This window comes from Elgaria multicarinata, chromosome 3, assembly GCF_023053635.1.
Source record: "Elgaria multicarinata webbii isolate HBS135686 ecotype San Diego chromosome 3, rElgMul1.1.pri, whole genome shotgun sequence".
NCBI lineage: Eukaryota > Metazoa > Chordata > Lepidosauria > Squamata > Anguidae > Elgaria > Elgaria multicarinata.
Window position 1 is genome coordinate 61,976,468 of NC_086173.1, and position 27,406 is coordinate 62,003,873.

The window sequence follows — 27,406 nt, forward strand, 5'->3', positions numbered from 1 at the left end:
AACAAACCCTGCAATTAAGTGTCTGTCGCAATATTCAGATACTCATTTTAAAAAATCAGTATAATGAATGTTAATAGTTGCAGGGGGTAAATTTCACACTGTGACTTCCTCCTCAAAGATAAACTTAGCAGCTATTTTATTAATTTGAATTCTCTAAGAAGGAACCAAACTTACATGCACATGTTTTTTAAGAGAACAGCTCTAACGTCCAATCTATTAATGTCTCACTTAATAATTGACATACACAATAGTATCTCTGTAGACGGATGGATGAGCTTTAAATCAACAAATGGCAGGAATAGCCGTACACTGTTCTACCTCAAAGTGTAGAACTACACAATCAGCTGCTCAGTCAAATACATGAGTCATACAACTAGCTCAATGACTGTGGTGGAATGAGGAGTCTCAACAAAGCAGGTGAAAGGCTCATTCTGTCAAATCACGTTTCTCTTGCAGAACACAGTATTTGTGGGGGAAAGCATCTACCGCCAGTATTAGGCAGTATGCCTACGCACACCAGTTGTTGGGGAACATGGGTGTGAGGGTACTGTCGCATTCATGTCCTGCTTGTGGTTTTCCTGTGCACAGCTGGTTGGCCACTGTGTGAACAGAATGCTGTACTAGAAGGACTCTTGGTCTGATCCAGCTTGGCTCTTCTTATGTTCTTATCTGGAGGCTGAAGTTGCCACTTTACTAAAGAGGCAGACTTCATTTTCCTATTATCTTCAGAATTCTCACAGGCTTTAAATACAAATTAAAAGATCCTTGCTGAGGTCAAGAAAAACTTTGAATCTACATAAGGGGTTCACAGCAATGGACAGGCTTCAACAAATCCTCCTGTTATGCTCACCACAGCAAATGTGGCACCACCCTCTGTCAACTAGGATTGAGTTTGGATGATACGATAACCAATGGTGGGTTAAACAGCCAACAGTTGGTTATTGTGTCATCTGTCAGGACTTTTTCACACCACGGTTGATTATTCGGCCAAAACAACCAATGCTGTGAAGAGCTGATTATCTAAACAACCGTTTAGTTATTGTGCCACATGTTGGGCACCATTGACTATTTCGTCACATGAAATAGCTATCTTCAGCAACTACAGAGTCCCCTGGCAAGAATGACCAAAGCAGCAGCTACTGCTCTAGTCCAGCTAGTAGGTGAATGAGATCTGAAAACTCCTTTCAAATTAAAAATGGCATCACCTGTGGCCTTCTTAGTAAAATGTTGTTGTTGTTGTTACCGTATTTCTTCGATTCTAAGACGCACTTTTCCCCCCATATAAACATCTCTAAAAACGGGGTGCATCTTAGAATCGCAGGTGAGTTTATTATTTCTTAGAATCAAAGCTTTTTTTCTGTTGGTGGTACTGAAATTAGTGTGCATCTTACAATCGATGGAGTCTTAGAATTGAAGAAATACGGTATTAAACTTGTCAGCTTAAGAAAAAATAGGAACGATATATAGATCAATCTATTCTGTAAAATGAATGGGTTTGGATTTGTAAGAATGCTCCACCTCGAAGATTGATCTCAGTAGATTTAAAGAAAGTTCTGCAAGACACAGTATCTTTGATAACTTACACTTTATATGAGACGCCAAATTTATCACACAGATCATGATTGCTGTTGTTGTTATTCTACGTCAGCTGCAGATTTTAATCTTTTTTTAAAAAAGATGATGGCCTATTGTAATTAAGTCTAAGATAACTTACCTTTTGAGGAATTAAAGATATGTAAACAATGATGGTTTTATGAAAAGTTAATTCTGTTTTGTCATTCCAAAATGAAGCAGTTGCTATAACCCATTTATATGTGTTTTTCTTTCATTGTGGATTGTCTAATTAAGACCTAATGAGATCTAATAAGTGACTAAGAATTAGTTTTCAATTTTCTCACAAGTGGATTCTTGAATATATTATGGTAACATATGAATTGTATAACTTGTATAATTTATAGTTTGATTCTCTAAATACAGAACATTTAGTATTACTATTGAGCTAAAAGTTACATGAACAAAAATAGCATCTCTAGATCCTCCTTTAACTTGCTCATATCAGCATACAGGATAACATGCAGAAGTGCTAGTCACTTATCCCCAGAAGAAAGATTACTTCTCTTGGGATATGCTGTTTATGTTTTGTTCAGATAGGGAAGGACATTTTTAGATGTTGCATGGAAGAATGTTTGTTTTGATACCAAGAAGCCTCAATGTGATAATAAATTCAAATATATAAATATAAATGATCAGAAACTCCTAGGCATTTAATATATTATATGCTTAAACTTCTAAAGAGTACCACCACATGTACAAAATAGCTAATTTAAAGAAAACTGCAGAGTGCCTGTTTAACATCTACATGAAACCGCTGGGAGAGATCATCCGGAGGCATGGGGAGGGGTGCTATCAGTATGCTGAGGACACCCAAATATATTTCTCTATGCCTTCAATAACAGCATCAGCTAAGGATAGTGTGTCTCCCCTGAATGAATGTTTGGAGGCGGTAATGGGCTGGATGAGGAAAAACAAACTGAAGCTGAATCCAGACAAAACAGAGGTGATTGCTGTCAAGGGCTCTGACCTAGGTTTGGAGGTGTGTCAAACAGTTCTGGATGGGGCTACACTCCCCCTGAAAGACTGCATTCACAGTTTGGGGGCGCTCCTGGATCCGTTGCTCCAAATGACAGCCCAGATAGATGCGACAGCCAGGAGTGCCTACTATCAGCTTCAGCTGTTACGCCAGTTGCGACCTTTTCTAGAGTTGGAAGACCTAAAGACTGTAGTGCACGTGCTGGTAACCTCAAGGCTTGATTTCTGCAATGCGCTCTACATAGGGCTACCGTTGTACCTAGTTCGGAAACTTCAACTAGTTCAAAATACGGCAGCCAGTACATCTAGGGGTGAGCATATTACCCCAACATTAAAATCACTCCACTGGCTGCCAATTAGTTTCCGGGCAAAGTACAAAGTGTTGGTCATTACCTTTAAAGCCCTAAATGGTTTGGGTCCAGATTATCTGTGGGATCGCCTTCTCCCATACAGTCTGCCCCGCACACTCAGGTCCTCTGGGGTGAACTTACTTCAGTCAGCTAAAACTAGGCTGACATCAGTTTCCCAGAGGACCTTTTCTTCTGTTGCCCCCAGATTGTGGAATGGCCTGCCAGAGGAGATTCATAAAATTAACCCTCTGTGTGATTTTAAGGCAGCTTTAAAGACTAGCCTTTTCTGGCAGGCCTATCCAGATCAATGTAAAATCAAGATTTTTTGAGATGTGTTGATTCCTGTACTAATGTTGTTCCCCTCCTCGATCCAAAGGGAGAGGCAGGTAAGAAATAAATATATTATTTATTATTATTATTATTATCACACAGAGTGGTTACTTATTTCCTCTTCCACCTGCAGAACCTCAAATCACATTGGCACTTGAGGGGCAACCACTTTCAGGAGTGGCTTTCAGAGGGAGTGAAGGACCCCGGCTAGAATGGGACACCTACAACATCCCAGCACAGAATGTTGTATGAATGGCCCTTGGAATTCTAGCCCATTCTCAAGTTGTTTTCTAAGTAGTTATTGCCATTCCTTTTAATTCTGTATATCAGAAAAGTAGTATAAAGGAACTACTATACCCAATGCAACATAAAAACAATAGTTACATATTTACTGAAACATTATCATTTGTTATGGAGAAACAGCACTGTGTACATTTAAACAACCACCATACATTTTTCATTGAACATACTGCTGCACACAAAGCACATGATTCTAAAACAAAGTGTTTAATTCATGGTTTTACTGCCTTTTTAATTTAACTTGGTTAGTAGGAAGCCAATTTAAGTATTTTAGGATTTTAGCAAGAATTCTCTGGGAAGCCTAGTTGCCTACATTATTTTGCTTCCATAAGGACATGTGAGTGGAAGTTCCTGAACACCACCCACCCACCCACTCACTCCAGTTTAGCATCCTGCTGCCGCCAAAGTTACCTTTCTCTCAGCCATTGGTTGGAAAATGGAATTGGATGGGAGAAAAAGCACCAGAGTGGTGGTGTTTGTGGCTGTTTGTGGCAAATAATCATAGGAAGAGTTCAGTGCCCCTTAACTGCATACCTCTCTCACTCTTGAAACTGGATCATCACACACCTGCTTTATACATAATTGAGGAAAACCCACATTGAAAGAGATGGATCTGCCACGATCACCTCTAGTTGCCTTTTAATGATCACTGGTATTTTAAATTTAAAGCCAGACCAGCATGATTAGGTGCCTACAGAGAACAAGCAAAGCTATAATTTACTCCTAGGCTGAGCTAAGCTGCAAGCTCAATTGTACAACTGAAAATTTCAGATGATCTATGGTTTAATACTACATTCTGCAGTCCTATATTCATCCTGCATGCAGTACCACAAAGTCTAAATACCTGATGGTTCCTGTGGGAGACGGGAGAGGGCTGATCAGGTGAGCCATGTTCTCTGGAATGTTTATTGTTAGGGGAGAGATCTGGGGTTGTACAGGTTTCACTGGGGACTGTGGGGATTCCTGTTTTTCTCTTTTTTCATTGGATAAAGCTGTAAATGTTATCTTGATGTTTGTGCTGGGAAACCTGAATGTACATCTGAAAAGTAAAAACAATACACTTATTAACTAGAAGGGTATACAATTTTATCTAAATAATTTCATCAACACTACTTTACCCTAATCAAATGTAAAATTAAATTTTATGTATTGTTTGTAATTGTCAGTAAAATAATAACCAACACACAAATAAAGGACAAAAATTGCACACTATCACAGAAACAGCATAGAATCATGAAGGGCTGTATATGAATCAGTCATCACGTATACATTTAAAATAACATGTTAAGCAACTACCCATGTTAATCGATACGGCATATGATAAAATCCCAATTTTAAAAATTATTGCCTTTTCCCTTGTTTCTGTAGGAAGTTTCAAACTTATGACCACAATCTACACACCTTGTTCAAATCCAGCTAGTTTGGCTACCTCCAACAACCATGGGTTTCCTCTAAAGCAATAATGATTAAACAGTTAAACATTATTGCCACAGAAAAGCCAAGAAAACAAAAGAGAACAAATGTATAGAAAGAGACTATATTCTTAATTCTTGATACTTATTTGCTTCAAAAGGATACTTCCATAGTATATTGTAGAGCTAAGAAAAGGTGCAGAAAAGGACAATCAACACAATCAAGGGGTTGGAGCAACCTTCCAATCAGAAAAGCCCAGACAAAAGTAAGTGCTTCTTCACACGTATAACTAACTTGTGAAATTCACTGTCACAAGATGTGGTGATGTCCACAGTCTTAGATGGCTTTAAAAGGGGATTAGGCAAATCCATGGAAGGGAAGTCTATCAATGATAGCTAAATGAAATCATCAGGTTCAGAGGCACAATATCAGATAACAAGAGACAAAGAGTTAGTTCCTTTTGTGCCCGGCTTATGAACTTCCTAAAAGCATCTAATTCCCAACCACTGGAAGCAGAATACTATGTTAGGTGAACCTTTGGGCTGATGTAGGCAAGTGAAGTAGTTCTTATTATAGACTGAAAAAAAGACAGCCACCAGCCCCACCTTGCACAATGTGAATTTCACCCCTCCAGTAATTTGGTTAAATATGTACTTTTTGCATGTGTGCCAGCCACAATTTTCGTTTGCATCCATTTTTCTATCAGCAATACAAAGACACTGGCCAACAACAACCAGCACCAGCTTTAGTCAATTCCGGGAAACATACTTCACTCACAAGTACAAATCCCACCATCCTTTGCAGCATTAAACCATGTAAAATTTAAACTTGCAAGACTAACACAGAAAAGAGCCCTAAAGAAACCAAATACCCAGCATCCTTGCTCAGACTAAAAGGAGCACTGAAAGAAATCTGCCTGCAGGCAGCAGTTACTGTAGAAACCAAGCTCTTCATCGTTTTTTCTCCAAGCAGAAGACACAAAAGAGCTGGAAAGCAGGGATCGATGGGAAGCAGCTTATAAAGCTGCTTGTCACATCAGCTGCAGGAAAACCAGACACTAATTCATTAAAACTACCCATGTAATGCTTCTGGAATTTGAGGCTCCATCGTCTGTGAGTACAAAAGAAACTCTGCCTATGGAAACACTGCACTTTAAGTATTTGGCATCTTTCAACACAAAGACTAAACACAGGCTGGTTGTGTGGTCTTTAAATTTCATCTTCAACCTTAAGAACACGAATAAATATAATTCGTCTGGAAGAAGACTGCACGTCTACACTTGCTTCAGATTTACAAATGGCTGTTTCAGCATCTTATACAACTTATGTCACTTTGATGTAACACAACAGTTTCTCCTGAATCAAGCCAATTTCCCCCTCCCTTTCATTTTATAACTATTTCCTGCTGTTAAATTAGTTCATGCTATAAGCAGAACAGATAGGGAGTTTTTTCTTTCTACAAAAGCTGTAAAGGTCTGATTTTCAAATGGGAGTCCCAACACCAATAACAAAAAGCTTTGCTCATGTAGACAATTCAGCAACTTTTATTTTTGTATGTGCAGGTAGGTATTTATTTATTTATTACATTTCTATACCGCCCAATAGCCGGAGCTCTCTGGGCGGTTCACAAAAGAGTAAGAGTTCCTTTGGTGCAGTAACATTTAGGCCATACTGAGCCTATCACTGGAATACATTTCAAGCAGCCAATTTTAACTTTCCAATTAATATCTATATTAAGACTTTATGCTGTTGGCAATCACGTCCATTAATATTAGAAATACAGTTAAATGTTTTTAGAAATGAGAAGGAAGCATGCAAATTAACACTGTCACCTGGAAACAAAGCTAAGTCTGTACATTATAGATCAAGTGGCTAGTTTCACAGAAAAGTTCAGCGAGCATATAGAAAACATGGGCACTGAGGCAACAAATGTGTAACGAAGGAGAACATTGGAAGGTACACCATACTAGGGAGCATGGAACCTATATTTTCTGCCTGCAGTTCTAGAGAAATGCAATTATTATAATTTTGGTCTGAGTTCAAATTATCTGCAATTGTGGCTTTCCCATAGCATTTACTATCATATTAACAGTACCATCATTTAGTTTCTAATCATACTGTCAGCAAAAGATAAACCAGAAAATTAAGTATCAACTATATTTACAATTTGGGTTTGATCGAGACTAAGTTAGCTATGCTTAGTTCCCACTGAGATCAATGGGAACTAAGTCAAGTCACAATTAACTTGTCCCACTGATTTCAACAGAACCCATGTTCAACTAACTTAGTCTGGATCCAATCTTTTGCACTCATTCACACATTTTATGTTAACCATGGTTTGGTACTTTAACCATGAATTGTCATACAGACAACCAAACAAAATGGGTTTGTTTGCCCCATTCTTGTTCTCTGCTTCACGGTGCTGTAGAAGTGGAATGACTTCACTTCATCACCACTGGGCTACTGCACAAACAGGGCACAGAAATCTTCTCAGCAATGTTCAGCACCACTTCAAAAGGTGTTTGCCAAGAAAATTGCCCTCAGGAGCCTTGACTTCAGGAACCTTTGCCACCACAGCAACATGAAGGGAAGGGATTTCTCCTAGTTTTGAAAGACTGACTGCACAAATAGCTGTGGATTTCTAAGCAAGTCTATAGAGTGTTCATATTTCTAACATTGCAGAGAGATGAAAAATGTTTATCTTTGCCCTCCAGAGTGGCTCCTGCGCCATCCCTGCATGCTTTCCACACTCTGCCTATTTGGTAGTTGTACTTGGGAAGCCTTCAGGAAAGCTACTGGTCTTGAAAACCTCTCTCCTCTACCTGGGGGAAAGGAACGCTGTGTACCCACAAGAAAAGGGCTGTGAGGACATGGGTTCCTTGAGCACCTACTTTTCCCCAAACAAGGCACTCACCTGTGCTGATTCAAGAGTGGTAGCAACAGCTATGGAGGTTTAGAATAGTCTCATTTAGATTGTTTCCCCCATTTGTTATCCTCTTCTTTGTGGCACAATGGCAGTGCGGGCTGCCGGGGGTAGGGGGCGAGGACAATTATCAAAATGGGAAGGAGTACTAAAATGAAGAGGAAAAGAAAGCATGGGAGAGTAAAACTGTGGCATCTGCTGCTAGTCATAATGGGGCTGAGTTCAAGCAGAGCTGTACAGAAACAGTCCAGGGATCAGTAACCATGAGGAAAGTGCAGTAAATATTCCAGGTGAACAGGGAAAAAGTGAAGCAGATCAGCCTCACCTCCCAAAACCTTTGGGGACACGGGGGTGGGAAAGCTATTGTAAAGAAAAATATAGTTTAATTAGCATTCCTGTCTCCTCTTTCTGCCTACCTCTTACTCTTCCCCATCTAATCCCCACTACCAAACCTATCCTGCAAATTAGTAAGAGTGCTTTGGAGAAGGTGCAACCTACTCAAGAATGCTATTATTATGTTTGCTAAGCACAGCGCAGGCATATAGGACAGCCTCCCAATTCTAAGTTAGAATCTAAATAGGTTAGAGAGGAAACTGTCCCATGTGAGATGGCTCATTGAACAATGAAGGGGTGGAGGAGGAGGGACTGCCAGGTGGAATGGAGGCGGGCCAGGGAATGGAGGGAAATGATGTCACCCTCCCCTACAACATATCCTCTATTCCCAAACCACAGATAAGAAAAAGTAAAACCAGGACTTTGCTCTGCAAACCTGGATTATATTGCCGTATGATTCCTCAGGGCACCATAAAAAAACCCTTTACTTTAACAGGGAAGATTTTGTGATGTCTTTGCATACATTTGCAAGAGAACAATTCCTCCTCCCCAAACCACAATCATACTGAGGGTCACTACAGGTTTCAACACATATCCATGAAGCCACAAACCTTCCCTTTTGAGCCTTAGTATCCTGCATACTATGATGTGAACCCTCGCCAGGCGTTTTTGGCCCAAGAGGAAAATCCAATCCTAGTCCATTACCTGATTAGGGTGCTGAGCTATCCATTTGTTAGTGACTGTCTGAGGCCTAGATTGTATTAGTATGAGTCTTCCAAAAAAAGGCATCTTTTGCTTGTGCAGAGTTGATAATGGAATAGGGTACCAGGCATGTATTATCTCCTTCCTTGGGGGGCGGGGACTCTAATGACAGATTTCACTGATACAAGAATTCATTCAAAAATACTTTATTTGTAACCAATAATGAAGAAGTAGATAAAGTGTGGAATTATTTTCATTGTTGAACACTACATTCAAGAGCTAGCCGCATCATTAAACATTTACAGGAGAAGTAATTGTAAGTTAGAGATGGGGAACTGAATGTGAATGGTGGGTCGGAAGACTCCCCCACACAGTCCTCTGTTGGGTAGATGGCGGGTCCCCAGCCAAAGCACCAACTGGACTCTCCTCCACCCAAAGCTTTAGTCAGGGGTCCATCTTCCCCTTCCCCTACTGGAGAGGACAGTGAGGCAGGTAAAACACTTAGGGCACTGTTCACCTGCCCAATTGAGAGGGTGAGCAGTGCGCAGGGGAATCCTCACTGTTATTTCTGATCATGATAGGAAGTAACAGTGGGGAATCCTCTTCCTGCTAGTCCTTAAGGAGTGGGGCTTGCGGGAGGGGCTTCAGCTGGAGATTTATTATGCTTTAAGGCATAACAAAAACAAGTAACATTTGTCTCCTTTACTTTTCTCTGAGGAAAAGTACTATGCTTTCAAGTAACAGCTCTGAAAGTTTGGAAGGCTCTTCTTACCATTTTAAACTTAACCAAATTCTGTTTGGGAATACAATTGCCCAAAGGTAATGCTTCTAATACAGATATGTCTTTGGTGCATAGGGAAAACGTATCTATTGTATGTTTCCTGACACACTTCCTTCAACCTCTCCACCAGCTAATAGTCTCTGGGCCGATGTTGCTCCTGCTTCAGTAGTGGAAAAGGGAATGTCCTACATTTGACCATTAACTGCCAATGCTGCTTGGATATATTCTGCTACTTACTGTTCCGTGTATGTATGTATGTATGCATGCAACCATCTATCAATCTTTTTATTAGATTTGTATTCTGTCCAACTAGCAAATGCCCTCCTCCAGGTTGGTTTACAATCATAAAATCAAACAACACCAAAGTAACAAAAAATACAATATTAAATATTTAAAAATATTAAAAACATTGATGAGCCAGCAGTAAAATGAATAACCAAGCAATGGATTAAAGATTAAATGCCTGCTTAAAGAATAAGGTCTTTACCTGGCATTGTATATATTTATATACAATGAAGAAGCCAGACAAATCTTCTGATAACCTGTTACCTGTCGTACCATTGTGGGTGGTGGCATCCAAAGAAGAGCCTCTGAAGACTATCTTAGCATCCTAACCTGCTTAGGGCTTTGGACTGCTGGAAATATCGAGCTGCTTGCTAATGCTTAAATTGAAGTTTTCCTGGTGGATGTTGTGAGTGGTCGTGCATGTACTATTGGTAGAAGCATTCCACAGGCAGGAAAAGGGATAACAATGTGCTACAAAACTTCTATTTCCTCTCAACAGCAGTTGTTCTTGCAGCTTGGTCTATCTCAAAGGAAGCAAGCATGGGGTCCCTCATTACTCTGGCTTGACTCCCTGATGTTTCTTTCACCATGCTGTGTAATCCATACTGGAATAGCATGGTCCTCTGTTCGCCTCCAAGCCTACGTAGCATCTAATTCATACAGAATATTGCACATTTAGAAAATTGGACTGCATGCTTTCCCCTCTTTCATGTCTCAGCCTAGCTGTGCTCTGCTCATTGATATGTGGCACCTCTTGCTCCAGCTCTGTAGCTGGAAGAAGTCTTCTCATGGTTCGCCTGCCATTCCCTCCTTCATGCTTCATCCTAACCTCTACTCCCTCCTGCCTTTCTTTGACTGTGCAGTAAGGAAAAAGCAGTTAAGCGCAATTCACCCTTTGCCTTCATAGGCACTCATTTAATTTACTTGTTAATATTTCCATGTCGAAACATACAAGATCCCCTTCCATTACTCCATACAACTTTAACCAAAAGGAATGGGAATCCAATTTTAGGCTGACCTATGGCTTTCTTTCTTATTAAAATAAGACCGCCCTCCACCTTTTAAAAGGAAGTTTGCTGCAATCCTCTTTTAATATGTCCACCATTGCAGTGCTTTTAAAGGAAATCCTTGGACCTCCTCTTTTAACCATCCCTCCCATTTTAAAAGAAATGCCTCCTCAGAAGACCATCCCGTACACATATTTACTATAGGTTCCCAGCCTTGTATGCCAAAGAATTAACAGTTCCTTTGAAAATTTCCACTAGTGTTTTCTTTTTAAACTCTTCTGTACACCAGAAAGAAAGAAATACAAGGACTTTGAAGGAGCAATGATTTGTAATTTAGGGAGCAATCCTATGTCCCCTAGAGAGAGTCTGGGAGACATAGAATATTTCAGTTTCCTGGCTTTGAGCTCAGAGCCAGGAAACCGCTGCCCGACTCTGCCCCCTGCCCAGTCAGTGTGGAGAGAACTGTGCTGGCTGCTGTTACGAGCCTGCAAACGCGAGCTCGTATGAAGTGAAAGGCGGTGCTTCTGCAGGCAGGGAGGGGAGGAGACTGGGGATGTGGGAATACGAAGTATCCCCAGCCTCCTCCTCACCCCTTCCCCAAAGCCTCCGCTAGATGGGCGGAATTGCCCATCTAGCTAAAATACACAGTGAGAGGTGCAAGGATACTCGTAAGCCTCTGAGTTTGGAGGCTTATGAATAGTCAGGGTGCATCCCTGACTAATCCTATAGTGCATCCTATAGGATTGCGCCCTAAATTACAGTTCCCTACTGTTAAAATTAGGCCATCCCATAGTACTATCTTACACTGCCTTTTGTTAGGCTCAGGGACATCCTCCTCAACACTATTATTATTATTATTATTATTATTTATTTATATAGCACCATCAATGTACATGGTGCTGTACAGAGTAAAACAGTAAATAGCAAGACTCTGCCGCATAGGCTTACAATCTAATAAAATCATAGTAAAACAATAAGGAGGGGAAGAGAATGCCAACAGGTACAGGGAAGGGTAAGCTGGCACAGGGTAGGGAAAAACTAACAGTAGAAAGTAACAGTAGAAGTCTGCACAACATCAAGTTTTAAAAGCTTTAGGAAAAAGAAAAGTTTTTAGTTGAGCTTTAAAAGCTGTGGTTGAACTTGTAGTTCTCAAATGTTCTGGAAGAGCGTTCCAGGCGTAAGGGGCAGCAGACGAAAATGGACGAAGCCGAGCAAGGGAAGTAGAGGCCCTTGGGCAGGCGAGAAACATGGCATCAGAGGAGCGAAGAGCACGAGCGGGGCAATAGTGTGAGATGAGAGAGGAGAGATAGGAAGGAGCTAGACCGTGAAAAGCTTTGAAGGTTAACAGGAGAAGTTTATATTGGATTCTGAAGTGAATTGGAAGCCAATGAAGAGATTTCAGAAGCGGAGTAACATGGTCGGAGCGGCGTGCTAAGAAGATGATCTTTGCGGCAGAGTGGTGAACAGAAACCAACGGGCTGATGTGAGAAGAAGGAAGGCCAGCAGAACACTGTTCTGCTGCTCTATCTCTCCAGGGATCAGAGGGTCAATGGACAGCTCTTCATCAGGTGGAAGGGTGTCACTGAATCCCACAATTTCCCTGAGAAGGTTGTCGCCCAAGTCCAACTGTACATTCCACAACAAGTTCTGGGATAACTCTCTGTCCTATACCCATGAAATGTCTGGCAGCACAGAAGCTCTTACTTCCAGAAGCAGGTCTATAAATATTAACCCTGTAGACTACAGTTATTTGGCCAGCACTGTGAAGTCCCTACTAGTGCTTGGTTTCTCTCCTCATAGGTTGTGAGAACAAGCAATCCCAGTTGTTGGGGGCCTGGCCCCAGGTGGTACAGTTTGCATCAGCATGGGTCTGCTGGTGTGTGGTGGGTGTTACTGTGGAGTTGTGATTGCCACCATTTGCACAGATATGGGGCTAATGGTCTGTTGCAGGCACTCTTGTGGAGTACTGACTACAAGTGTCACAGTTGTTCCAGGAGAAACATACTTCTGCACCATCCAGGCTGTGATCAAGCTGTCAGCTTGGATATAATGGCTATTGCTGCAGACCACAGAGTAGGGGTTCAGGCAATTGCGGCCTTGGTACAGAGGTGGACCTGAAAAATGTCTTGGGAATAGCTGTTTGCCTTGGTAGAGACTGGCATGCCTGCTTGGGTTGGTGCCACACTCACTGCTGTTCACCCATTGAAATGCTACTTCCTGTCATATAACCATGTGTGATGTGTCTCCTGTCCAGAAATATTGTCAATTTTCTATACAAGAGCATGATACGAGGTTCCACTCCAGACTGCTTGTGATGGGTAGTGACCTCCTTGAATTTCTTCAAAGCACTCATTTTCTCCCTGCACTGGGCAACAGTATGATGGAAACCCCTCAAGCCAATCTCCTCATACATGCTAGGACAGCCTCATTCTGGAATGTGTTCTGGAACTCCTGCCAAGCCTCTGGGCTCATCCAGATTTTGATGGAAGATATCCCACCTCTCCACTGGTCCAGAACATGGCCTGCAACCTCTGGGACTGTTTCTGCTGCCAGTACTAAGGAGTGGACACCTAAGAGTCTTGAGGGTCCTCATCAGCTGCAGATGGGTCTTAGGAATAAGGTGTTTCTCCCAATATAGCAGGTTGCAAACAGGAAGTTCCAAATAGGTTACCTGATCTCCAAATTTCCACCACCACTGAGCATTCAGTTGCTTACCTTAACTCTCCCAAAGAAAGAGGGGACATAATTTGGCTTATGGTGAGGTTGGAAATGGACTACTTTCACCAAACTTTCAGCATTACATAGTGGTGTAAACAAGACTACTTTTGGAGATTACTGCTTACTGGCCTCCAAGAGCCAGGGAGGCAGAAGTGATGGGAGCACATAGCAACAGGCAGGTATCTCCCAGGGGGTCACTGTTTTGTCAATGAGATACTTGCCTTGCCATCTTTGGTTGGAGTTTCCCAGAAATATCTCCCAACCCCTACATTATGATGAAGCAGTTTGGGGAAACAGTAAGCACTGCCATCAAGTATATCTAAGACAAGTGGGGCTCTGCAACAAAATGTTGCAGTGTGGAGTGCTTCTGTTCAAGTTTCCTTCTCCATTTTGTGGGGAGGGGTCCTGAGGGGGTGGAGTAGGGATACAGGTGCCCAAGCATTTTACCATTAAAATATAATTAAACTTTGTCCCCGGGAACATTTTAAAATAGCTTCTCACTGTGAATCAGGAAATAACCTATCCAAACAATAAGAAAATTAATTTTATCCTTTTTAGTTCTATATAGATCTTCCTCCCTCCTTGTCCAACCACTCCCTTGCATTTTCCCTTCCACCAAGTTACCCCTCTTTTTTCAGTCTGTTAACATTCCAGCTATAACTGGGCTTTTCTCTGAGGTCCCCCCTTATGCCTTTTCCTTTAAGATTTTTTTGAAGTCTTGCAAAGCTCATGGTTACCCCAAGCGTACTGATACCTCCCTTTTATGCATGGGTAATGCAGTTTTTGCTACATTTGCAAAGATTAATCTGAGGCTATGTTTATTAACTCACACATACAATAGTAGAACAAAGCTAGAATTTCATAACAAAGGTTGGATCACACTTGAAGTCACAACAAATGTCTACTTGGATGTAGTTGGATACCTATATGGTTTAATAACATTAGTTTAGTCATCTATTGACCTAATTTACTTACACTGCAATGCTACATAAACCTAATCAAGAGTAAGCTCCAGTGAATTCAATAGGATTTATTCCTAGGTAAATTTCTATAGGACTGCAGTCCAAGAGTGAGAAGTCATGGTTTATATCCCTAAGTAAATTGTATGCATTTCCTCGCTATGATTATTTAGCAATCTGCCATGTTTGTTTTCATGTTTGTTCTCTGATTTCTAAAATGTATCAACCAACAAGTCTGTTTCACACTTACTCATCTGTTCCAGCCCTTAATGCTATCTCCAAATAGCCCCAATGTTTCAGCTAGACACTATGTTTACCATTGCTTCAGTATGGAATAACATTAGTTATATTTTTAAAGCACTGTAATTCATGAAATAATTCATTTTATGAACTCTTACTTCAGAAGTCTGAAAGAAGAATATAGGAATGATAGAAGCTGCTGCAGAGGCCAAACCAACAAGAAAGCAGATTTGTTTGCAAGACTATACAACAGTTTAAACCCTAGTTAATCTGCAACCTTTTAGTTCTTCACTCTCCTAGACAAGCCTAGTCATGATGTGGTCCAACAAGATCAACACATCACTTAAACTTAACAAGCCATGAAGTACTACACCTATGCATTCTTCACATTAACCATAAGGAGTAAGTATTAAGAGAACCATTGAATAATTTTCTAAATCCATCCTTTTGGACATATTCCTACAGCCTGTGCTGGGCCATATCTCTACAGATTTTATTAGCTCCTTTGACACACTTAGAATATGTCCCACTACCAAATGTAGTCTGATTAATGCCTGACAAGCTGAGCAGATCTACCACCGGTTTTCAGCAGTCTCTCATGTCCTGAAAAGGGAGGTAAGTATTATTAATACAGGATACTTCCTGGAGCACTATCCAAGTTTTAACATGAAAAGCCAAAGAGGCGAGAATTGAACATTTTTTGGCAGAAAACTTTAAGATTTCAAGTAAACAATGCTCATGTTTATCTTAATGACAACTTCTCACAACATCAAACAAGGAAATCAGGTTTTAAAAACAAATAAGTGACACCATCTAAATTCTGCTAAGGATTACTGTTTTTCTTCATTAACACCATAGTTGTGTGCACACAACCGTTTTTATAAAGTATTAGATAAATAAAAGATAAAAACTGCTGGAAGCTTGCAATCTAAAAAATACCGTTTTACTTCTTAACACCATTATTATTATTATTTATTTATATAGCACCATCAATGTACATGGTGCTGTACAGAGTATGGCACAACCATGGTTGTGCGCACATAACTAGTTCTGCAAAGTATTACATAAATATAGATAAAAATCACTTTTGCTGGAAGGTTAAAGTTGGAAAACTAGACTACTTGATGGAAAGTGATAAAATGCAGACATGATGTAATTAAACTACAAATTAGCTTAACACAACCCCCGTTACATTATAAAATCCCACAAGCAATTCTACATATACACAAAAGACAAGAATCACATTCCCCTTCAGATCCACTCTCCCATGCATAATGGGATGTAAGTGTTTTGGAACACAAATTCAACTTTGTGTACCAAAGCACACAAAGGTACAGATAGGATAGGACCTTGGGTTATTAGTAGTTATTAGCAGAGGGCCTTCTCTGCTGTGGCACCCCGCCTGTGGAATGAGCTCCCTAAGGAGTTTCACTTGGCACCTACATTATATGCTTTTAGACGCCAGGTGAAGACCTTTTTATTCTCCCAACATTTTAACAATCTATAAATTTTAAATAACATGGTTTTAAATTTGTAATTTTGCATTGCTGCTGTTTTTATCTGGTTGAGCTTTTATATTGTATTTTATATTATGGTTTTATACTGTTGTTTTATACTTTGAATGGTTTTAATTTTTGTGAACCGCCCAGAGAGCTCCGGCTATTGGGCGGTATAGAAATGTAATAAGTAAATAAATAAAATAAATAAATAAAATAGTACTTGGTTGCTTGAAGTCTTAGAAATTTGATGCTGGAGCCTAAAAAATTAAAAGTTCTACAGCGTAGTGCAAGAGTGGTACCTACACATCCCAAAACTTAGGAATCTGAATATTTTTCCAGCCACATATCTAACATACTGCATGTGATGAACTAGGCTAGAGTCCACAAAGCTTTATTGCATAATAAATGTGTCAATTTTAAAGGTGCCACAAGATTTGTTATTTAGTACACCATAGACTAAATGCAACATATGTCAGTGGTAGCATGTCATCCAATAGAGCCATGCAATTATGTTAATTGTACCTAGCTCAAGAAAGCTATGGAGATTATACATTGTGGTCCTTGGTTCCAAACAAGATGCTCTTCCAAGAGAGACACTTAATTTAGACATTGCTCTCAGTATAAAATAAGCTGACCCTGAAATTAGATGGAATACCTTTTAAGTGGCAACTGGAAAATTATCTGAGGGGCAATAGGGTTGCCTAAAAATAAGGGAAGAACTTTAGCAATACAGGATTAGATCAAGGAGGTAAATAAGGTAGTAGGGGGTGGTCTTTCACCTAGGCCCACCCAGTATCCCAGGGATGCAAAAAATGCAGCCTGAAGATGTTCCCCAAGCCCTCCATAGCCTATAGACTTTCTTTAACTGAAAGTGCCCAAAAAAAATGGAGGGGGAGGGGAGAGAAGAAAAAGCTCTATGGATTTCTGCCATACAGCACGACCCTCATTCCTAGAGCATCCCAGGAAACTGTGGTTTAAGGTTTCTGACTACTTAGGATGGTCTAGGAATGACATTCTTACTCAAGCAGATGTTAAACCACAAGAGAAACAAGATGGAACTTTGCATAGTCCCCAAGATTAAATGCCATGAAACCAAGAAGTTGCCTAAATCAAATGCAACATTAGGCATGCTTAAGCTCATTGGTTTCAATTGTTTTAGCATGACTAGGTCTATTTTGGATTTAGGCCAGTAGTCCCCAAGCACCACCATCTGGAATTGGCCATCTAGGTAGTAATAGAACCACTGTAATGCAGTATCCTTGATTTCCAGACATGACAACCTATCTAGGATACCACGGTCGATGGAATCAAAAGCCACTAAAAAGTCCAGGAAAATTAGCAGTGTTGCACTCCCCATGTCCTTTTCCTGGCACAGATCATTCAACAAGGTGACCAAGGCTGTCCCTGTTTCAAAAATAGGCCTAAATCAGTCTTACCCAAGATACTTGGATCTGTGTGATAACCACTCACTCAAGCACCTTGTCTAGGAAGGGAAAAGAATATTAGTGACCAGCTGATCGTTTTTATAATTTTCTGGATCCAGAGGGGGCTTCTTCAATAGTGGCCATATGGTTATCTTCTTCAAGACAGCTACCATCCTCCTCAAAATGAAGCACTTATCATTTCTTTGACCCATCTGGCCAAAGTTTTATGTTATGATTCAGAAAGGACAATGATTGAGCATATAAGGAATAGGCCACACTTGTCCATAAACTGTGTCCCCATCAGAAAACAGCAACTGAAATTCATCCAAGAACCACTGACTAGCTCAATGGCCCTACTGTCCCAACAGTAATGTCTAATTGCTTCCCACATGAGCAATTTCATCTTCAAATTGCTCAACAAACAAGTCACAGCATGTCTCCAACAGTTACTTAACCTCCTCCACATATCCACATTAAAGCAGGCCATGGACCACTTGGAAAGGCTCCACGAGACAACACTGCAAGGATGTAACGTGTCAGAGAAGAACTGCTTCTTAACCAATATCACTGCCACAAAGAAGGCTTGTTAATGAGCCCTTATTTTTGGTCAGACTTAAGAGAGTTTTCCATCACTTAGTTCTAGTTGTCTTTCTAGTTCATCACCCTTAGCTCTCAATTTTCCCCATGGTTACACAAAACAACTCTTCTAAATTTTTGGAACCTAGTAAAGGAGTAAAATGAAACAGGTCCCAGCAAAGTCTCCATTTTCTTTTGACACAGAAATATCATCTGTCATTTCTCAAGAATTACCATATTTCTTCGATTCTAAGACACACTTCCCCCCCCCCCCCCATATAAACACCTCTAAAAACAGGGTATGTCTTAGAATCGCGGGTGCATTTATTAATTCTTAGAATCAAAGCTTTTTTTCTGTTGGTGGTACTGAAATTAGTGTGCGTCTTACAATCGATGGCATCTTAGAATCGAAGAAATACGGTAAATTAATCTGTGGGTTAACCTAGTGGATCTTTTGCTCACTTAGCTGAACAAACATTTTTATTTTATCACAACTGACAAACATAACTGTGGTGTCTTGTCTACAGCTAGTTAGGATTAGCAATATCTAGCGATATGAATGAACAATTCTGCAACAGAACTAAAATCTGAAGGCTCTCTTAATAACATAAGTCATTCCAAGTTTCACACTAAAACCAAATATTTTAGAACACAGCATTTTCTTACAAAGCTGCTATATGGAATCAAAAACTTTCTTAGCCTACAAATCATAATGGACCTAGTGATGTGGGATGGAAAATTTGACAGAATATTTTGCAAAACAGATTTTTTCCCAGAACTTTTCCAGTGTTTTATTTTTCTGTGTAAAAATTTCCATTTCATAAGTTAGTTAGTGACAATGAATAGGTGCCAATTACAAATATACTATTAAGCAAGTGTGGAAGTTTCAAAGTTGTAGATGAGTGGTCGCCAATGTGTATGTTCAGTTCTTTGGGCTCCCTAAAATGTATTATGTGTCAATGATTTTCTGTATCATTGTTTTTTTCAAACAATGTAAGAGAAGTATGTGCTAATGTCTTTAGATTTATTCCAATAAGTATTCCAGTGAATTTTTTACGTAACATAACATTAAGGGCACAATCCTATGGTCCTGGGAGCGCAGTCTATATGATTTTTTTATGTGTGTCCCCCTTGTGAAGCCGTAGACAATGCTATGACCATGGGAGGAAGACAAATGCAACTTCAGGGAGAGAAAAGGGGGCATTCTGGTGGGCAGGGATGGGAGGGAGTTGGCCAAGTTACACTCTATCCTATGGCCAATCCACCCCTGCACCTGCTGCCAGCATGCCTCCACTAGGGCTCAGAGGCCCATTTAGCGGAAAAATTACAAGTAAAATAAACCTGCTAAATTAGATCATTCTTTATGGCAGGAGTAGGCAACTTCCAGGAGTTGAGGGCCACATTGCTCTGCAGACACACCAGGGACTGCACCCTTGCCTACCCCCACTGCTACATTATTGGTGTGAGTTCTCAGGAAATCTCTGAATTGGAACTTTTTTGGGAAATCATAAAAAAAATCCAATGCAAAACAAACATTATCTGATGCAAATTACCATAAGAATATTTTCCAGAAAATGTACTTACATTACTACCAAATTTGAGCTCCAACCCTAGGCACATTCACCAAGAAATAAACTTTATTTATCTTTATTTACTTCTGAGTAAATATACTTAGGATCATGCTGCATAGTTTACTGGTTTCCGTGAACAGCTTAAACAGACAAACTCCAAAGCAAAGTAATGTTTATATTTGCAAAAACACTACAGGATTATCAGCAGGATTTGGTTGCTTTCAGACAATTAAAACTATAGAATTTTAGAAGGTGCTCAAATTTGTGTCGAACTGTTGGGTTACAATATTTAGAGAGATGATGGCAGGTGATATTTGTCACTTTTATTATATAATGGTCCTAATAAATACAAATCCAGGATCTTATAACCAACAGAGAAGAGTAAAGATGCTTCACTCAACTGCTTCTCTTTTTCCTTCTCAGATCCTGTTTCAATATCCCAACAGAACTAGTATCGCTTTTTCTTTCTTTTGGAAAAAACCACTGCCACCACAGAAATAACTTCTTAATTTATTAATATTATCCATTCATGTTCCAGTTTGTGTTTTATCCACACATTATTCTTCCAAATAACAATGCCTCTCCCACGAAATGAATTATGCAATGAACATGGACAAAATTTGATAGGAAGAGTGCATGCGACTACTATAGTTCCGTTTACTTTGGGTTACGAGCTCTGCATACAACAAACCAACAACACAATCATATGCATGGAAAATTCTACAAAATCAAATGGGATGGTTTGCTTTTGTCAGCAATCTCTGTCCGTGTGGCCATACTATGTGGCAGAGTACAATAAGGAGAACTACAGCTAGGTCTACTATGATATAACCTCTGTTATAATTTCTTTTTAATCCACCTGCAAGCATCTACTAAAATCCAAGATCAGTAACACTTCTTTTTGCTGGCTTTTGTTGCTCCATTGTTGTTGTTTTATGATACTAATCCTTCATGTGTAGCCTTAGCTATATAAGCAACCACAAACTCTCATGTTTTTACTGGACTATTTGAAAATGCGAATCTGTTTTGGGGTATTTTACTTCTAATCGTGTTAAAAATATAACACATTTTATTAATACAAGCAATTTTATTCTGCCCTTTCTTCTTATTGTAAAGCTAACCCCTATATTAATGCTCTCCTGGAAGCCTCACTTTAAGTCATAATGGGTTAATAAGCTACTCACCATCAACCCCCTGCACATTTACTCCAATAGCCCCCCAAAGGAGCACGTGGCTAGAAAACCTTGGGGTTTTATAGGACCAGGACCAAACCTCATAGCCAGCCTCCTTTACTAAGGCACTCAATGAAATCCTAGCATTTTAAGTCTGAAAGCAGTGAAAATTCCAAGTCCACAAAAAGTGGGAGATGCCTGTAACACCTTGGGTGTTTGCAGATTCAAGACTACCTCCTCTACATTACTGCCTTGGTCCCTTTAAGGTGTTCCTAATCAGTAATCCAGCAAACAGCAGAGTGGCAGCTGTTTTGACTGTTTTTGCCACACAGCTCTACAGCCAGCCAAAATAGCCCACTGTGACCACCACACGACACAATAACCCATGATGGGTTAAATCACCCACTCTGCAGACTGTGAGTTGTAAGAGTGGGTTATTTTGGCCAAATAAGCCATCATGGGTTAAAAATAAACTCCCATTAGATGACATAATAACCCATGATGGGTTAATTAAGCATATTGTGCTTTCCGAACCCAGTCATAAAAACAGTAAATAAATTGAAGAGACTTTCCAAAATCTTGCTGGGGGGGAGGGGGGGAGAATCCATCCCTCTTCAGAACCTTGTTAAAACCCCTCCTCACCAGTAAAGAAGTTCATGTAAAGCAAAAGAGTTTGTAAATCTGAACTTACGTAGTAGGTTAAGTTGGTCTTCTGTAATTTTTATTAACAGCATTTTAATACTTCAAGTTAACAATAAATTCTCATAAAAATAAGAAAACACGAACATAATATTTTTTAAAAAAAATTAAACAGCATCAAAATAAAGACAAGAACTTAACATGAGAAGAGCCATGCTGGATTAGAATAAGGGTCCATCTAGTCCAGCATTCTGTTCACAGTGGCCAAGCAGCTGTTTATAGGAAATGCACCAGTAGTACATGAGTGCAACAGCTCCCTCTTGGCCATGTTCCCTAGCAACTGGTATACATAGGCATACTGCCTCTGACAATAAAGGTAGAATACAGCCATCAGGACTAGTAGCCATCGATACCCTTATCCTAAAAGGGAATTTTTCCAATCCCCTTTTAAAACCATCCAAATTGGTGGCCATTATTACATCTTGTGAAAGTGAATTCCACAGTTTCAACTATGCACTGTGTGAAGAAATTCTTCCTTTTATCTGTCCCAAATCTCCCACCAATCAGCTTCATGAAATGATCCCAGGTTCTACTATTATGAGAGAGGGAGAAAAATGTCTCCCTGTCCACTTTTTCCATGCCATGCATAATTTTGTACACTTTTATCATGTCTCCCTTTCTTCATTTTTTTTCTAATCTGAACAACCCCAAATGTTGTAACCTTTCCTCATAGGGGCATTGCTTCAGCTCCCTGATCATTTTAGTTGCCCTTTTTTAGACAACTCTACAATATCCTTTTTTAGGTTAACGTGGTCACATTATTCCATGACTGCTAAGGTTGCACAGCAGCGAGGGACTTTATCAAAAGCCTTTTGGAAATCCAAGTAAGCAATGCCTACTGGATCACACCTGTCTACATGTTTACTGACACTCTCAAAGAACTTTAAAAGCTTAGTGAGAGAGGACTTACTTTTGCCAAAGCCATATTGATTCCTTTTCAGCAGGATATCTCCTTCTATACACTTATCTTTAATAATGCTTCCAACCAATTTACCCAGAACAAATACTAACTGGCCTGTAATTTCATGGATCCCGCCTGGACTCCTTTTTAAAAATTGGCTTTGCGCTGGCCACTCTCCAGTCCTCTGGTACAGAGGCTGATCTTAGGTACATGCATTATGTTCTGAAGTCTTTTAATTTCCAAGCCTACCTTACTGTTCTGAAAACAAATCTGGGAAGATTTGAGAAATTATTTCAAGTTGCCAATACTAGTTGTCTTAGTTAACTGAAGTGGCTGAAACATCACACAAGTCAAATGCCAAATTTTGCACGTGAAACAACTGCAGTTACAATTTGAGACAAAGTTCTCAGTTTACCCAACCTGCTAATTATCCATGAGATTAATATATACTACTAACAACCTCTGCTATAGAATTCTACTAGTATTCTGGCACATGACACAATGCCACATTTTAAACTGCGCTTTGGCAGCACATATATTTAAAAATAAACATTGCTACTGTGGAACTTCACAGTGACTGAGTCAATCACTATATCAATATAAGGCAACTCCATACCTTAGACAATAAGACCAGAAACTGCAAAAAAAGAAAAATAAAGTGTGGGGGGAGGCAGGGAGAGATTGTTTGGAGGACAAAACATCTGCTATAGCCTGTATCACAGAATGCCAATGTAAATTTCATATAATTTCCATAGTCAACTTATAAAAGTTACAGTGCTCTCGGTCCACAATAACATTTTAATATAACCTTTATATTAAATAATACATTCAGCCCTCTTACCAATGTTATTTTAAGTTTTATTATCTATACAGTGACTTCATGCACTATACCGTTGCAAAAAATTACTTTGTATTGTATAGAAGGTGGAAGCAACCAATACTAAAATCCATAGAACATGGTAAGAATCAAACTACAAGACATCTTTTGGAAATCATGCAGGGCTAAGGATTTGGGGCTTAATTTTCATGTTTTCAAAAACTATTATTATTATTATTATTATATTTTCACAATATCAATATACACCTTTACCTTTCATACAACTTTGGATTTTAATCTTATTTCTAGGCAATAGAGTTCAGCATTTATTTTCTTTACATTCCTCACATTAATAAGATTGACCCTGCAAGGTGAAGCACGCACCCTACTATCCCAATGAAATTTAAGAACTATTTTGTACAACTAATATCAGTGAAGTTCTGCACATTATCTTTCAGAATCAGAGTAATAAAGACATCAAAAGTTGAAGAGCCAAGATGAAAGCTCGACAAACTGCTTAAAGTTAAAGAGGACTTTTTAAAAGCCTCCATAAACACCACTGATGAAACCCTGGAAAGCTCTTAACTGACTTCAGTAGGGTGAAATTTCAATCCAGATCCCTAGGTAAGCAGATCTCAAGCTTACCTACACGCTCATTCAGAAATTAAACAAACAAGATTAAGGCTCCTTATTATTTACAATATTCCAGGATTCTGTCCAGTACTATATAAGGGCTGATATTATATTAATTGTTGGCTGGAAATCTTCAACCCAATATGATTAACAGCAAGAAATTAGAAAATGGCTTTTAAAAAGGAATGAGGATCAATAGCACTGTAGTAAACTCCAGACAAGCTGAGCTGTTCACAATGAAAGTAACTAAGCATATAGCTTAATAGTAAGAGATTTTGATAGTAATTCTAAGTCCATTTGTTTGGAAGCTCCATGAAAATTACCAAAACATGCTTCCAACTAAGTAAGTTTGGGATCAGTTGGTTAGCTAAGCACTGAAACCTATCCACTTTTATTTCAAAAGAATTACACAGTATAAGCCAATAACTATGTCTTTCACTAAGGATGCTAGTTCAGTAACTTATTGATAATGCTATCAAGAGTTGCAAATTATTGCAAAATCTATTTTGTAAAAGAAATATCAAATGGTTTGATCCAAATTGAGACACATGCAGCTGGGCTGATGGAAACAGAATTCTCCACCCCTCCTCTCAAAGTCAGCCTCTCAAAACTGCTACAGAGAGGGTCAAGAGAGACCCTGGTAAATGGGGTAGGCTGTGGTGCAGGGGAAAGGGGGGATCTCTAAAAACAGGTGGAGGAAACTTTGATTCTGCTCATGGAAAGTGCCTCCCTGTGATTTTGAGAGATACCCTTCTCTCCATACCACATTCATCAGGGTCTCTAGACTTTCTGTGTAGCATTTTCAGTGAACTGGAGGTGCTGCTGTGGAGAAGTGGGGGCGGGAAAGTCTGTTTCCATCAGCCCAGTTGCATGTGCCTAAATCTGGATGCAACCTAAAATAGGTACAATATTCTACCATTCCAAGCCACATCAGTATGAAGAGACATGTCACTAGCATACATACAGCCTAAAGCCAATGCATATTACTACTGGAGAACCCTGAAGACCATTTTTTAACTTGGGGGCAATTGAAGCATTTGATAATTATAAACTATTTAGACCAATAGGTGGCGGGGCAGCAACCTACTATACATTATTCTGAGGAAGGCCATATACATTCATAACACTATATAAATAATAAAGATATATTCATAGGATTGCCTACTTCAAACCACTTTTGTTGACTCCTCCTGTATTCCAAAAAATACTGAATAACTTCACACAGAACTCTGTCCTCATCCATATGGCAACAAAATTAAGTGGAGTAGTTTCTCAATATGACAATAGGCCGGACCAAAAATTACCAGACTTCAGGAAGATTTGCCTCATGACTGACCATTCAGATTCACTGAGAAATCAACAGGAGTGGACCATTGGTAAAGGCATCCTTTCAAGCTTTAAAATTAGTTGTCATGACACGCAAGAGCTTGATTTTTCTGTTACATTACAGTACAGGAAGCACATGAGATAAAGCACAATCATGGTTGCTATAATTGCCTACTTAACAGATTACTTTCGGTTTCAGAGAAAAAAATCAATGAAACAAGGCAGATTATTTGCTTTTCCTTCTTTCATAATAACTGTATCTTTGCCAACAGGATGAATGGAAATTATAGTTGTTAGAGGTCAAACAAGTCATTCAACTATACTGAAAACATGGCATTATAAACAGACACACCTCTAAGCAATAGCCATGAAGGTGCCTAGAAAGTATTGACTTAAAACTAATCTTTAAAATGTCAGTAATAAGTGGTTTTTCAAAATGCTTCTGAAAATAACTGTTGCATTTTAAAAATGATGGTCTATTAATATTTCCTCACAAACAGGGTATCTTCAAAGTAGCCCATTTCTAAGCTAGTCCACACTTGCTAAAATAAATAAATAATAAGAATACAATGACATTTTGCCACAAAGCACACTCTTGTGTTTAAAACACGGAATGGAGGGATACGGTGCCTCATTTTTCGTTGAAGACACCGGGCCTCCTGCACCACTAATGAAATATAATTCGATAGGTGTATGGTAGCCTAGAAGAAAGCAATTGAACAAAGTCCATGAAACGAAATGTGTATTTAACGAGAATTGTAGCCTTTACTTATAACTAAGCTCTTAGCCAGACAAGAGTTCCTTCCAAGAAAATGCTGAGGGCTGGGACGTAAATGGTTTTCTCTCCAGCAGTGGGAAAAGCAGGGAGCGACCACATGTAATGGCTGAAGAAGTCGGGGCTCATGCGCTGCCACTTGCTGCAGACACCCTTCAAGCCTCCTTGCGCGGGTGCTCTGACTAGAAAGCCCCTCCAGGCGTGGGGTCCACCGCTATTCGGAGCCCCTGGAGAGGCCTGAAACGCCTGCGCCCTCCTCGCACGCCCCCCTGACTGACACGCCGGGAAGGCGCGAGCGAAGGGTGGGGGAGGAAGAGCGAGTAGAGAAGGTCAGCGCCGGAGCGCGTGTCTCCCGGTAGTCCCTCCCTCCCTCCACATCACACTCACACTCGGGGCAGCTGCAGCGGTGGCGCCCCCCGGCGCTGGAACACTCCGTCCACGAAGACGCCGTTCTTGCCCAGGCAACGCAAATAGAAATCGCCGCCGCCGGACGAAGCAACAGCGGCGGGTTGAGACTGGGGCCCGGTCCCGTCGCCGGTAATGGCTGAGGCGGGGCCACTATTGCTGTTGGCAGCGGCCTGGGCGGGCGGGGCAGTGAAAATCTCGAGGTGCCGCCGGGAGATGAAGCTGGAGTGGCCCATGCTCACGTCCACCGAGCCCTGCGAGGAGTTGCGGCCGATGGTCACCGAGCGCTTCTTCATGAGGTATTCGAACTCGCGGCCCTCCAGCCGGGCCACGGCCGCCGCCGCCGTCCCCGCCGCCATCTTGGCCGAGACAGCGCGCGGGACCGAACGGGCCCCCCCTCAGTCCCCCCTGCGCGCGTGCGCGCCCCCCCGCCTCCCCACACCGCCCGCCGGCCCGGCCCCAGACACCGACAGACACAGCAGCAGAACGCCACCGTGCAACCCACACTCACGCAGCCCCCCCCAACACCCGCTCGACGGGCGTATGGCTCGGCCAATGGGCGCGCTGCACGCCCATGGAGCTGTTCCGCACATGCCAATCACAAGCGGTGCCGGGACCATCGGAAAGCAACAAGATAGATTGTGCCGCAAGAGACAGACAGGCAGCCAGACGAGGGGGA

General features: G+C 40.5%; 1 protein-coding gene across 2 annotated transcripts in view; it reads right to left on the minus strand.

Moving 5' to 3' along the window:
- The window catches only part of FOXK2 (forkhead box K2), a 43,063-nt gene extending 15,964 nt beyond the window's left edge, over positions 1–27,099 (minus strand). For both annotated transcript variants that reach the window (XM_063120446.1, XM_063120445.1), the window contains exons 1-2: positions 26,710–27,099; positions 4,414–4,608 (exon numbers count right to left, since the gene is read on the minus strand). In XM_063120446.1, coding sequence (XP_062976516.1) covers positions 4,414–4,608; positions 26,710–27,086 — 572 coding nt within the window. In that variant the 5' untranslated portion in view covers positions 27,087–27,099. The remainder of the gene's footprint in view (positions 1–4,413; positions 4,609–26,709) is intronic.
- Positions 27,100–27,406: the final 307 nt, after the last annotated feature.